Here is a 14,670-nt window from a genome sequence, read left to right as displayed (position 1 = left end):
TCAAATTTCTCGAGATGCAACGCGTAACGGACGCGGCACAAGAAACGACGACACGCATCGCGCATCGATTTGTGCCGCGATTTATCCATCGCGAAGGCATCGTGAACGCGCGACGGCGAGTGAGGCGGGGGAGTGTCGTGTAAGTAAAATAGCGGACGAATATCGAATCGTGACGATTGGTTCGTAAAAGCTCTCTCTCCGAGTGATTAACGCCGTGCTTTCGCGATCGACGTGAGTGGTGAATCGTGGGCGAATGATCCGGACTCGACGAGAGACGCGAACGGTCCTCCATTCCTACTGCGTAACAGCGACGAGCGATAAGGACGGCGAGGCGTTGATCGCGCGCGATCTCTCCTGTGAGTCTGAAATAAACTTGATCGTTATATTTGCCCGATCGATTGTTCGTTGGTCGCGTTCGCGACGATTTGACGCCTCTGCGTCGTACACAACACACACACACACACACACACACACAACGACGCTCTTGAGATATACCGGCGCATCGCCATTACGGGTACATTGTAACGAATACGCGGTAAAAGGGTATCCCGAGCAAAATTGCAATAGGGGAGAGGGGTTCTATGAATAAATTCATTAAACGGGCGACTCTCTGTCGCGTGCTAAAAATAAGGTAGGGCGTCTAATTTCGAGAGATGATACGCGGGACAACAAAGTCGCCCAAAACGAGGCTAGGCTATGAGCTTTTACGAGTCGCATGATCGAACAAAACGCTTGTCTCGGACCGATTCTCGCGCAGATTAGAGACGGTGGAAAGTCGAGGTCGCCCTTGACGTAAGCGCCTACCACGTGTAGATACACAAATACACTGCCGCGTTTTCACATCGTATTCTAAGAAATACGAAACGTCGTCGGATATTGCGACAGGACGTAAAGACGAGAGAAGCGGGCTCTCGAGTATCAATTACAATCGAAAGTTCATCAAATCTCAGCCACGTTGTTCTCGCGCGCTGTTGGCTCAATAGATTTTCAAATTCCGTTCTTACACGTGTGTGTGTGTGTGTGTGTGCGTACGTACGTACGTACGTACGTACGTACGTACGTACGTACGTAAGAACGGCGTCAATCGAAGCGATCGCGATCGTTGATTCAAAGGCACGACGCCGCCGCATGCAAAGTCTCCTCGCGATAAACAGGCAGTAACAAGTGGGTGTTACACACTGTGGTTGGAATATTTTTATTCTTCCCGAGGCTAAAGTAGATGTACTCGCGCTATCCGTGCTGCATTTATTCGGCCGATATCTGGATAACTTTTAACGAACTGACGGAACGAGCGCGAGCGCGTATCGATCGCGCGAGCCGTTCCGTAATTAAATATCAGCGTCTCCGTGCAATCGGATGCACCGTTGTGCAGCAGGCAGGAAGCGCCGCGCCGACGGCACGTGCCCGAAGATGCGCATCATCGACGACGACGACGACGACGACGACGACGACGACGACGACGAGTAAGACGCCGCCGATATGTTCGTTCTAAGTACTCGTGCGCGAAATGCCCCCCGACGCGCATAATAACGTGTATTTGGGTCGCGAATCCTTTTTCCCCCCCGATATCGGAACAGCGATGCGTCAATTTGGTTGCAATATAAGCCTCTACATGTAGAGCGGCCTTGACACGGGCCGCCGCAGCTACGCGCAGTTGCAACGACGAAATGCATCGTCGATATTTGCTAGCAATTGCTACGACAAAGAGTAGCCAGGAACGTAAATTTAACACGACATGAATCTCTCCTTAACGTCACTACGTTCTCGAGTCTTAGTACCATTGATTTGTTGAATCTCGCATAATCGTTAACATTGATGTGTTAATAAATGAGATAAGGTTTCGTCTCGTGGCGCCGCGGGCGGTGGCGATGAAGAAAGATATGTCGCGCGTGCGATCGACTCTACATATTTCACGCGACGCGCTCTCGCTCGATGACGAATGGCTTGGCGCCTGTATCCGCAGAAATGGTTTTCGATGCTACTTTCGCGAATGACGACGCATCGACGCGAAAGCGGTCTTTATAGATGCCATCGGCCTTGTCCTTGACATCGACCGCGCGGCGTCCCGACGCTACGCAGTCGACCGACCTGTACATTACATCGGGATGTTCGATACGCGGAACAGAGCCGAGAAATAAGTCCGTCGAAAGTGGAGAGGAGAAGAGAGAGAGAGAGGGATGGGGGGAGAGAGGGAGAGAGAGAGAGAGAGAGAGAGAGAGAGAGAGAGAGAGAGAGAGAGAGGGAGAGAAGTGACGAGGTGAAGCGAAACGAGGAGAGGCGAAGCGAGGTGAGGTGAGGTGAGGCGGGGTGAGATGAGGTGAGGTGAGGTGAGGTGAGGTTTACGTCGGGGTCGGAGCTTTGGAGGGTATAGGGAGGGCGGACCACATCGTGTTGGGTGAATGGAGGGGCGGATTTACACATTGCCCGTGATACGCGAGACATTTCGTAAGATTACGTCAAGTTCGAAAGCCTATTTTCCGACAAATACGCAATGACGTTAGTTCGCAAATCCAAGTGACGTCTTTCTGCCGATTGTTTTGCACGGTGTGTGTGAGATTTGCAACCACACACACGGACATTTGTATCGTTTATTTTATTACGAATCGTGCAGCCCGGATTATTCTTACGTGATATTATGCACAAAACAGAATTGCCCGAAATAAAACAAGGACAGCTTCGACTAATCTCGTACAACGCGAATAAGATCGTATTCCACGACTATTTATTAGCACAGCGTATTCTACCACGTTCGAACATCGTGTTGGACGTCTGCGTGTAAACAATATCTAGGTGTAGATTTTGCGATCTATTTCTTTACGAATAATTCACGCGTCTTCTGCGTGAAAATGTTTATCGTGCAACATTTCTCCGAGAATTCAATAGGAAAAAGAAAATGTGCGAAATATTGACGGATAGGAAAATTGACGGTAGAATTTAGCAGATAGAATGGAAGCCGGATTAAAAATTCAAAGTAGCATTGATAACGTTATGTATTAATATGTATATACATCACAAGCAAACGATGCGAAGCAAACATCACACTGTGCGAATGTGCGTAGTTAAAATAATTGTAAAAATTATCTTTATCATGTAGAGGATGGAAATTATTTGGCTCTCTTTCTCTTCATAGTTTTGGATCTCGCTCTAGGAGCGAGATTTCCACCTCGACGTTTCTTTCCGCGGCCTCTAGTCTTTTCTTTCGCTTTCGCCGCGCGTATGTCCTTCTTCATTCGCGGATCGACCACTTTGTATCGACCTTTCACACCGGCAGGCCGAACGGTGCGCTTCTGCGCCAAGTGTTTCTTCGCAACGACATATGTGACTTCCTTTTTCGGTTCCTTGGAGGCTTTCTTATACAACCTAAATTCAACGAGATACCAAATTAGAGGCAAGAACGCGGGGACGCACGATATATTACGATTAGATTGGACATTCCGAAAACTGGCACTTACGCTGCAACTTGTCTGGCCTTCTCTCTGTCGCTAATATCCGTGTTGTCCATCAACGCCTCCACCTTCTTCTTAGCCTTCTCAAGTTTGCGTATCGCTCGCTTCTTTTTCCTCGCTTTAGCTTCCATCACTTTCTTAATTGGTCTGACGTTCAAGTCCTCGACTCGTTTCTTATAATCGTTTACTAATTCTATAGGTACAGGTGCCTCTTTCTTCATATGCCTCTCCTCGTCCTTCACGAACCAGTCGGGTAATTTTTCGTCGTTGAATGCGTATTTGTTCCAAGCCGAATCGATCAAATCCCTTCGAGATTTTTTACTCTGAATCAGCAACGAGCCGAGTGCTAAATCTTCCGCGGTCAATTTCCTCTTCTTCTTCGACCTTTTATCTAACCAATCAAAAACGTCTTTAGAAGATGACATAGTTATTAATCGTCAATAGTTATCAGTGTGTCAGTCGATAAAATTCCTGGTCAAACGGGAGCTTACTTACCCTCCCCTTCTTCTCGGGGTACTATCTCAAAGCCGTCCTGCCCACCGATCTTCTTTGCTTTCTTGTTAGAATCCATCGTTTCTTCGATTTCGTAGTCGGAATTTGATTCATCCTCGGAATTTTTGCTGTCTTTATGTTTTCGTTTCTTCTTCTCCTCGTGGTTTACTACTTTGTTCTCATCTCCGACGATATGTCCACCTTTCTTTTTGTACAGTTCGATCATTCTATCCAACTCGTAATCTTCGTCGTCCTCGTTATCTAAATCTTTAAACGCATCCTTCTCGAACCAAAGTTCTGCCTTACGAATTTTTTTCGCTTTCTTGTCCCGGAAATCTAGGTCAGTCAGTAATGGATTATTATCAGATTCGTTAGATTCTCGTTTCTTTTTCGGTTGTGGTTTCTTCGGTTTCTTCTTACTTTCATCCTCCGAATCCTCTAAACCTATTTAACAAAAGTAATTTTATAATTTCTCTCTTTGTATTTTCTCTTGTAAATTTAGGAAATACGTGCCTGTAGGAAATGCTTGTAATAAAAATAAATATAGAGAGAAATATTTCGGAGAGAAATAGCTGAAAGTGAATATTATTGAAATAATTAATATTTGAATAGTAATACCTAGCCCAGATTTTTCACTATCTGCATCGTCATCATCTGATGTAGCGTCAGTATCACTGTTCTCACTGTCTTCCGATTTGTAATATAAACCTTTACTATCCAAGTGACCTGCATCTTTCTCGTAACGAACCGTTTTTGGCCTAACTTCTTCGTCGTCCGACTCCTCCTCGCTCTCCGCTACGACATCGGGTGTTTGATCCGTAACTTGTTCCAATTGTTGATAAGTTTGTATCTGGTTCAAATGGAACATATCGTCTCCTTCCAATTTAGGTCCCTCGTCACCTTTATGAACCATTTTCAAATTGAGCCGTTCATTCAACTTTTGTCTTTCTTTGTGAACCTTCTTTTTCTTGCGTTTCAATTCTCTCGCTTCCGTGTCTTTAATTTCAGCAATTTGTTTCTCGATTTCAGCGTCTTCCAAATCTTCCTGTTCCTCGACACTAATCGCCGCAGGCGCGGCTGCCGTTTCATCTTCGAGTGCAGTTCCATTTTCTTCTTTTTTCTTGTCAGATTCGTGTGCCTCTTTTAATGTTTTCCACCATTTCAGTAGCATCTTCAAATCTTTTCGGCCGAGTACTTTAATATCTTTGCAAGCTTCTCTAATTTCTTTTGTCGTTTTCTCATGTTTATCGACGGCTTCGTCATCTATGACTATTTCGGAAGCAGTCTGCAGAGCCTCCACTGCATCTTCGCAAGCGATAAACTCCTTTGCTGATAATTTATGATACAGCGTATAATCATTCTCAGGATACCCTTCGACTTTAGGCTTCTTCTGCCTTTCTGGATGGAAAATATTTATCTTGTTTGCACTTTTGACTTCGAGCTCAGAAAATACGTACTTTGGGTCGAAAAACTTGGAATCCAATTTGTCAGGAGCTATGTAATATTGACAAACCACAAAAATTTCTGCAGACTCGTTACGCGAGGCTTGAGGTTTAGTAGCGTGTACCTGTAATTGAAATTGTAGTAACAAGTCACACACAGATAATGGTTAGGTTATGTTATACTAGCAATAACTATCAATCATTCCACAAGTAATTGCTCATTTGTAATTCCAAGTTTAAGTGGAAAATGGGGAAATACTTAAATTTAATACAAAAGTATGTTCATCATTTGAATTGAACCACTATCTGGTCAGCTTACAGATCATTTTTCTATCTCATTTTTGCAAAACTTTGCAGATCTCATTCAGAATTTTACTTATGTGCAATTACTCATCATGGGATAAACAATAGATGTGTGTCTGAAGTAACATCAGTACCTTCTTGAATAATTGTTTTAACACCCAGATAAGTGGATGATAATCTTTAGATCGAAATATTTTTGTAACGAACCAACCACCTGCTCTTAGAAATTGAGCGGCTAGTTTAATAGCAGCTAATGTTAAAACAGCTTGTTGATAAGCATCATGAAGCCAATTTTTTCCCACGTTTGGGGCTCCGTCGTTTAAAACAACATCGGCTTTCCATGTTTTCAGTTCTCGTGTGATAGCTATCCGACATTTATCTGTTGTGATATCCTCTGTAAGATTGATACATCCTGGAATAGGTTTTATAGGAAACAAATCCACTCCTACAACTATAGATGACACTGGCATATTTTGCCTAGCAACTTGCATCCAGCCACCAGGTGCTGCACACAGATCAATGCATACTCTAGACTTTTGAAGAAATTCATATTTTCGATTTAACTGAATTAACTTGAATGCAGCACGTGACCTATAACCTAAACAAAAATGAACCTTTTTTTATATCTTGATTAACTATTCTAATACATTGCCAACACGCAGTGTTGAATTTAAATTTTGCACATCAAACTAACAGATTCTTCAATATACTAATTTGATGATCACTGGGTGATCAGCAGGTTTGACAACAATCAACATTATTTACCTGTTTCCTTGGCTAATTGATAATACTTGTCTTTTCTCTGCTTCCCAATCTTTGTTTTCTTCCCCATCTTAATTAAGAGATAACGTCAGCTTTTCAAATAAATAAGCGTACGCGTTGCACCACGTACATTCTCAAGCGAACCACGTGCGATTCGATAACAATCATGAAATAACTGCATCATGTAGTTCATAAATCTTTGAGCTTGTACAAAGTTACATGTCAGAAGCCTAAAGATGTCGCGCTCATCTGCATTAGCGTTCAATTGAAAAAGGACTTGTGAACGGCGATATAACGGTGGGCTGTGTTCCAATATTCACTGCCAGCACTGAAAATCTATAATATACGTGACACAAACCATGTATTTTCGGTGTACTGGCAGTGAATTTGGGACCGTCTAAGGTCCGTAAATAGAGGGACGGAACAAATGAGTTACGTCCTCTCACGAATTCATAAGGCCAGAGCACAGACTTGCGCATAACGCATAATATACAACGCATAAGAGAATCAACCAATCAGAGTTCTTTATTTTTGTCCTGAGGAGGGAAATGAAGAAAACTAATTGGTTTATTCTCTTATGCGTTATGTATTATGTGTTATGCAAAAGCCTGTGCTCTTGCCCATACAGGTCGCGTTCCGAAATTCACTGCCAGTACTGAAAATACATAGTTTGTGTCACGTATACTATAGAATTTCAGTGCTGGCAGTGAATATTGGAACGCAGCCGCAGTATACAGTACTTTTATCTAGTGCCATCAGCTCTTAACGTGGGTACGCACAGGTGAGTGCGTACATTCGGTGCAGGTTGTCAAATTACGTCTCAATAGTTATCCAACGATAACATTCGTAAGATCAACATTATCTTCCCAACATACACGTAACAAAAAGGGAAGAAAATGTGGAAATTCGTAACTCGTGGCATCCGAGAGACGTTCGAGCGACGTGCCTGTCGCACAAACGTTTACTCGCAACCGTCGCAAGACAATACAAAGAATGAAGTCAAAACAAATTTGACATGCCAACAAAAATTCCTCGTGCCAATTTACCTCAATTGGAATAAAAGTTTTTGCGGATCCGCTAAGAGCGCCGGTACTGGAGACCAAGAGCGTGATCACAAATGGAATACCAAACACACTTGGCCAGAAGCTATCGGCTGGGTAAATACATTGTTAAAGCATAAATGCTATAACTTTAATCGTAACATTTATGACTTTCGAAATGTTGCAATGTTGTGCATCCCAGCAAGTACTGAAAACTTCTTATCAAGGTGCTAATAGAACTTATTTCCCATTAGTCCAGTGTATTGGCAGCTGGATGGATATACCAGTCACTTTGCCTTCAGAAAGGAATCCTTGATCAAAATGAAAGGAAGAAAAAATTACTTCATTATACCGGAGTAAACCAGATACTCACTCAAATAAAAAATTGGCAACTAAAGTTAAAAGCTGCAAATGTCCTACCAGTCATCAACTGTATAGGTAGTAGTAATAATAATAATCTACAAGATTCAGACTCACAATGGCATGCAGGAAAACTATTTGGTCCTGTTACCATGGAAGAGGTGAGAATGTTATTTTGCAGAGATTACACTATATGAGAATAGGTTGGAAACAGACAAAATTTAAATGGGAATAAAAACATGTCACATTTGTCTCACAATAAACTTATCTTATTCTTTTGCTACATCCGTGTAAAGATAGATAATTAATATATTGTCAGGTACTGCTTTATTTCCTGTATTCGATAATTTAGTAAAAAAAAAAGGAAATAGGAAATACAGAGAGAGAGAGAGAGAGAGAGAGAGGGAGAGAGACAGCTACTTTGTTGGGAATGTTTTTATTTATAATAGAAATACTCATGATTGTATCTTCAACGGAATAAACTATGCATAAATATACATTTAACAACTTCCATGCCAAAGTTGGTGTATTTTATCAGGGAATTAAAATTTATGATGTATCCAATCAAATTCACTGTAAGAACATTCGTAAAGGAAAAACAATGCAGATTAAACAAAAACTAATGCGTTAATCTTTTCTGCAAATTTCTTCTTACAACAATTTGTTCTCTCCTCTATACATCAAAATAGTTAAAAAGCCCTAAAGAAAGATATCCTATAGATATTCTATATTCTCAGGCAAAGTTCAAAGAGGCAGCTGATGAATTTAAAAATACCCATAAACTAGTCGTAGGAGATTTTGAACTTCGTTATGGTCTAAAAGCTTTGGAAGAGAAGCGTTATAAAGACGCTTGGACGCATTTTTCACAAGGCGCCAAACTATCATCTCCCAGCAGTATGTTCAATTTAGCTCTGTGTTACGAATTAGGCATTGGAACATTAGCAGATCCAACGAAGGTACGCTCTATACTTTACGCTAGAGCCGACGTAAGAACCGACTGTAAATTATCTGATTTAAAAATATGAGAAATATCCTATAATATATACATAAATAAATAAATTGAGAGGAAAGACGAGAGATGAAAAAGAAAGAATGGGAAAAAACAGATGGGATATTATACACTCATTGAATTACGAAAGAATTACAAAAATGTGAAATATGCGTGTCCTCTTGAGACATTTTGTTAAACTATAATTTTTCTCCAGGCTGCAAAATATTACAAAGATGCCGCGGCTTACGATCATGCCGACGCATTGTATAATTTGGGAATTTACCACGCTCAAGGAAAGGGCGGTTTACCGATTGATATCAATACCGCGCGTACCTGTTTCATCAAGGCAGCAAAATTGGGTCAAGTACAAGCGCAACATGCACTGGACCTAGAAAAGGCTAGTGTTCAATCGAAGGAAAATAATAGCACCTCCGCTATATCGAAAACTTGCCTGAAAAGTACTAATTTAGAGACGAATAAGACGAGCGGTACGCACGAAAAATTAATCGATACAATAACGAATTTTATTTTGAAATCCTCGCGCGACGCGTCGGGATATAACGAAGAGATGGTCCGTGACTCCACTCATGTACTTGTAGATCTCCTCAGTTTAAAAGAAAGTCGGCCCAGTCGGCCAGACATTATGACAGCTACTGACAATTGTGTGCCGTGTTAAGTGTATCAACCTTTTTTCCCTTTATTGTTAAAGATACATTTATTTTAAGTAACAATATATAATTACACACACACACACACACACATATATACATATACATGTATAATTTTTGCGATACAAAGTCGTATCGCGTGGCCATGTAGAGACCCAGACAGCACAATGTCCAAAACTGGGACATAAGACGTCTTTAAGACGTCTTTAAGACGACTTAAAGATATCTTATTTTCAGGCATCTCAAAGACGACTTAAAGATGTCTTAAAGACGTCTTATGTCCCAGTTTTGGACATATGTGCTGTCTGGGGAGTGTGTCTAATTTTTATGTAATATTCTTTTGCATAGTTACCATGAAAATGTATCACACTGTGTGTGTGTGTGTGCAAAAGTATAAGATTTCATAAGAATTTTTATGCGATGTGTTTGCTAACGATATCGAAGCAAATAAATTTGCTCAATTTACGACATTCGCGTCATAAATTAAAATTCCGTTTTAAATGGAAATTTTACACTTTCTGTAACATTATTTCCGCTGTACTTATCTCATTAACGTTTGATAAATCTTTATTCATATTTCATAATGAGCATATATATTTAATTTTTTCATTATACATTATTCTATAGATCGATATCAAAATACGTGATTTAGACAACTGAGTTGCAATTTGTTTTTACACATAATGCCGCTCAACTAGAAGTTGTGTCAAAACTTTGACTGTGATGCGCGATTTCAATGTTACTTTATTTGAGAAACACTTACGAGCATTGAATGTATGTTTTGTCGATTCTTGCATCGAGAACTAATGTTGTTGACTGAAGATCTTGTCAATACGTGCGTACAGCTTACTTGTAATGTATATTTTCAATGTATGTATGATACATAGTACAAAAAATATAAAATTTTTATATTTCAAAATCTTTCACCGACAAGATATCTTTCCTCCTTCGAAGGCATTTTGCCATAAAAGTTATCGTAATAATCGTTTCTAAATATCGTTTGGAGGATTAACGAATACAAGCTTCCTGTTTCACATTTCATTCTTCACTTTTATATAATCCCGGAAGAATCGCTGAGATGTAAATCTCAGTCGAGACTCGTACGAAGGTTGCATGTCTCTGGAAAATTTTGTGTGAGAATATTGTTGAAAATATTCAACGGAGAGAAAAATTGCAGATCAAACTTTCACCAGTGTGCGTCTCGTCGCGACACGGTCTTTCTGATAAATTCGCCATGATTCGCGTATAAATTAATTTGACAGTTCGTATCAATCCATCTGACATTACGCGCGTCGTCTCCAGCTTTCAACGCGAGCTTTCCGACGACGCTACTGTCGTCGTCGTGGAAATTAACAGCCACCGTTTCCATCCAAGCGTTATCTGTGTTTCGCGGGTCGTCCACGTATCCTTTGTAAATTTCGTCGCCTTTTGCGAAAAAGTGTGCTATAGAATCGCGCAGAGTCTTCTTCTCGGCGTCGTCTTTTTGCAGAAAGTTCAGCGCTTCCTCCATGAATTCCCTCATCAATGTGGCGGAAACTGCCTCGCCTGGGTCGACCATACCTCCCGGAATAGCCCATTCGCCGGAATCCCGTCTTTGTATCGCGACGAACTGCAATACAGGTTTCTTTGTGTGCCTGTCTAGCTGCACGGCTCCCGCATTATCGCGTTTCCATCGTGTGACAATCGGGTCGGCAGCGTGATTCGGCCCCCAACGACCTAGAAGCCCGCGTCCGACAATACCTGTCCGTCCTACAGGATTCAATGGGTAGCCACTAGCGTTAATTGCGTAGTCACCTGTGAAACTCCTGCGATTCACATTACCTGTCGACAAACGAATAACGTTCGAACGTGGCGCGCGATAATACTTTCCTTTACCTTGACATGCGTCAAATGTTGCACTCTGTGTTGCCAACAATTTTCGTTAACCTCGACGTATGCGTCCGCAAACGCTTTTGCGCACGCATCCAGCTTCTGACTCGCGATTAATGTAATAAATTTTACAATTGGAAGATTGGCGAGACACGAAAAGCAGAGATATAATTACCGTCCACCGTATTCCATTTCGGTTTAAATGCGGCCTCTTGAATGTCTGGATCGGCCCAAGGTTTATCGCGAAGAACGTCAGCGTTATACGCGACCGGCTTGTACTCGGGGTACTCGACCGTCCACGGAATTTTCTCCTCGGTTACCTCGAATCTTTTAACGCCACTGAACGGATACAGACTTTGTCTACACTTGTGATGAAGCATTCTCGCGTGTCTAGCGCTCATTTAACGATACACCTCTTGGGGGAGCATATCGCCGACGATAGCGACACTTGTTTCCACTTCCAGCGGCGTACCTAACGATTCCACAAGCCCCGTGTCACACGCCCCGTGTCGCGTCTCCTTTCATCAGAGTGGAAAATAGGACAAAATTCACGTTTATACGTTTCCAAAATATTTACGATACACGGTAGGAGGTAGTAGATGTAGATCGATGCACGTCTGGGGGATTCAGCGCAAACAAAAAGGCAGGAATGCAGGGCTAGAGTCCATTTGTTTTCCCATATAGTAATTTACATCTATATTTTATCTTACTTTCTATCTTTTTGGACGTGTGCGTATATTCCAGATTTTTGTTAAAAATCATGTATAATTACATATTAAAAACATGTATAATTTGTTAAAATTCTCGAGCTACAGAGCATCGTAAATAATAATAATTTTATATCGCATGCACATTTCGCGACAGGGGATCTTTTAAACGTTTGTACACGTATGATAAAGTAGGGCCACTGTTCCAATAATGCGAAACATTGTTCAATCCATGCAAGACAAGGCGCATATATTTATTTAAATATATATCTTATCGAGATAGTACATCAGAGAGAATATCTCGGTCTTTTCAACATTTACTGTGTGAAATAAGTCAGCGCTCATTTCAGGAGATATGCTTCAGTGAACTTTATAAAATTCTAAAAAGTCTTACAATCCATTTAATCCTTGGCATTTGTATGGCATGGTATCAAAGTGTGAATTACACGTATCGTAATAACGATAAGATTATATGCTATATTTACAAAACGTTGGCTCTCTTCTTCCGCTATACTTGAACGCATAAAGATTTTTGCAAAACTTCATTTCATTACAATCCGTTCGATCGTGTATAATTTTTGACAAATCTTGCATACATTTACGTTGGAAGACTAGATTAGAAGTATCTATAAAATTTAACAAACCTTAATAACGCCTATCTATACTTATAGATCGGTAGAGGTCCGTCCATAATTGATTTGGATATTAATGAATAATACTTGCGTATGATGTACTATATTAATGCCCACTCTTTCGAATAGTGTGTACAGTTCAAAATTCGCGAAGCGACGTTAGGGGAGACTGTCTTGGTTTTCTGGATTTATGCCCTGGACGTATAACATACCTCTCTTAAATAAAATTTAAACATTTCCTCGCAGTTTCTCCCAGTTGGCCATTCCCCACTATCTTTCTTTAATTGATTTTCCTCTTTTTTTTCCAAAAATATACCTTCCTTACGATTCTCAATACTTATAAAACATGTGTAATTTTCAATGGAAATAGAAAAATTAAGTTAAACGAAATAATCTAATAATATTAAAGAAACATTCGTCAAACGCCAAACGTTAGTTTAACTTGCACGTAAATATCGAGATACTACATGATTTCGTGTATATACTTCTTTTTTCTCCTTTCCTTGTCAGAATTCGTCGTATTTTTATTAAGTATATATAGATAAGAAGAAACACTTTCTGTGAAATTGATCTTGTTGTGATGATTTTGAAGATAGATATTTAATGTCGCGGAATGAATCACCTCGCGATTCATTTCTGTTTTAGACAGCTTTGTCGCATGTGATATTCTCGAGAAGATGATTTCATGTTGAAACGTCGACCGGGAATATCAATCAGACGAGACAATTTTAATTTTCATGAACGTTCAAGTGAACAAATGAAAATGAAATAAAGCTCGATAATTACGAATTTTAATATAACTGAATTTTCTAATCCGTAACATTCGATACGCGAATCTAAAGCCTACAACATTTGATACGTACTAAAGTATTTATTTCGATTCTTCGTATATAAATAGCTGACGTTTTATATTACTAATCTGTACTCAACTGCGCTGTTCGTTATAGCAGCCTGAATCTCACATCTTCCTTATTTCTACTTTGTTTTTCGATACATTTAATGTACACTTGATTTCAATGCCGTTTAAACACTTTTTCCTCGATGTAGTTTGGAAGGTAGCTGGTGGTCTAATAATGAGAAAACCTGCTTTAGATTAATTCCCAAAAGTTAAGTACCGATTACCATACAAGCACGTGCGAGCGATGGCTCGCAATCGAGCGCAATTTGATGCACTCCTAACTTGATCGGAAGAAAACGTGTGCAAACTGTTGTGCAAACAAGTGTATTCGTATCTCTCATAAGGATCGATACCATACATGGACAATGCTTTTTTAATATCGGGCGACAAACGTTGCCCGATATGCAAAAGTTTTCCATTACGTAGACGCGTAGAACCTATTGAAAGATCTGTTGTCGATTAGCAAAAAAAATGTGTAATCTTTGCTAGTCTAATCTGAGCTGTACCCGACAATGCATTGTTCCGAGAGAGAGAGAGAGAGAGAGAGAGAGAGAGAGAGAGAAAGAGAGAGAAACGCACTACAACCGCAAAGAGTTAAAATTCGTAAAAATAATCGCCATTTCCAATCTGTAAGTCAGATGCTTCGCTTTATCTTGTTTTCCCGTCGAAAATTGCAGTCATTCTCTCGGCATAGTTGTTTACATGATATCTTGCAAAATTTCCAAGACTGAAAAAATCGCTTATATTCTCATCTTTTGTTGGATCCCGGCACAACGCGACATACGTTTGTCGTTGTTTCACTTCACGTCGAGGTTCTCTGTCAAATGCCGTGATCGAATTCGTGATATCCTTCCGCTCCGGTGAACACAACGTCGACCCAAACGCGCATAGCTTCCGGGCTGGGTGCCATGAGATGATAGAGTCTGGTGGAAGTTTTGACGATGAAAGTGAGGGAAGGTTGCGGCGATTTTACGGTATTCATGTGGTCCACGTAGACTTCCTCGATCGACTGCATTGCGTAAGTGTCGATTAGTAGATATCAGCGTTGAAACTTTTAAGT

The 14,670-nt window shown here is 40.7% G+C and overlaps 4 protein-coding genes across 7 annotated transcripts in view; 1 reads left to right on the top strand and 3 right to left on the bottom strand.

Moving 5' to 3' along the window:
* Positions 1-2,972: 2,972 nt before the first annotated feature.
* Positions 2,973-6,620, bottom strand: LOC105187477 (pre-rRNA processing protein FTSJ3). Its single transcript, XM_011148291.3, has 6 exons — positions 6,449-6,620; positions 5,818-6,281; positions 4,557-5,505; positions 3,942-4,382; positions 3,453-3,837; positions 2,973-3,360 (listed from the first exon to the last, which is right to left on the bottom strand). The coding sequence occupies exons 1-6, from the start codon at positions 6,513-6,515 to the stop codon at positions 3,105-3,107; spliced, it is 2,562 nt and encodes an 853-aa protein (XP_011146593.1). The 5' UTR covers positions 6,516-6,620; the 3' UTR covers positions 2,973-3,104.
* Positions 6,621-7,169: 549 nt separating this feature from the next.
* On the top strand, positions 7,170-9,972 carry LOC105187476 (uncharacterized). The gene is made up of 4 exons (XM_011148289.3): positions 7,170-7,602; positions 7,740-8,006; positions 8,583-8,801; positions 9,051-9,972. Exons 1-4 carry the CDS (start codon positions 7,342-7,344, stop codon positions 9,510-9,512), a joined length of 1,209 nt encoding a protein of 402 aa, XP_011146591.1. The 5' UTR covers positions 7,170-7,341; the 3' UTR covers positions 9,513-9,972.
* Positions 9,973-10,292: 320 nt separating this feature from the next.
* LOC105187475 (ADP-ribose pyrophosphatase, mitochondrial) lies at positions 10,293-11,828 on the bottom strand. Its single transcript, XM_011148288.3, has 2 exons — positions 11,549-11,828; positions 10,293-11,325 (listed from the first exon to the last, which is right to left on the bottom strand). Exons 1-2 carry the CDS (start codon positions 11,772-11,774, stop codon positions 10,691-10,693), a joined length of 861 nt encoding a protein of 286 aa, XP_011146590.1. The 5' UTR covers positions 11,775-11,828; the 3' UTR covers positions 10,293-10,690.
* A 473-nt stretch (positions 11,829-12,301) lies between these two features.
* Positions 12,302-14,670, bottom strand: part of LOC105187474 (uncharacterized) — a 30,136-nt gene continuing 27,767 nt past the window's right edge. For all 4 annotated transcript variants that reach the window (XM_025299188.1, XM_025299187.1, XM_025299186.1 and 1 more), the window contains exon 13: positions 12,302-14,619. In XM_025299188.1, coding sequence (XP_025154973.1) covers positions 14,431-14,619 — 189 coding nt within the window. In that variant the 3' untranslated portion in view covers positions 12,302-14,430. The remainder of the gene's footprint in view (positions 14,620-14,670) is intronic.

The sequence above is a fragment of the Harpegnathos saltator genome, unplaced genomic scaffold (genome assembly GCF_003227715.2).
Source record: "Harpegnathos saltator strain DR-91 unplaced genomic scaffold, Hsal_v8.6 scaffold254, whole genome shotgun sequence".
Lineage (NCBI taxonomy): Eukaryota > Metazoa > Arthropoda > Insecta > Hymenoptera > Formicidae > Harpegnathos > Harpegnathos saltator.
This window is presented reverse-complemented; position numbering and strand designations above follow the sequence as displayed.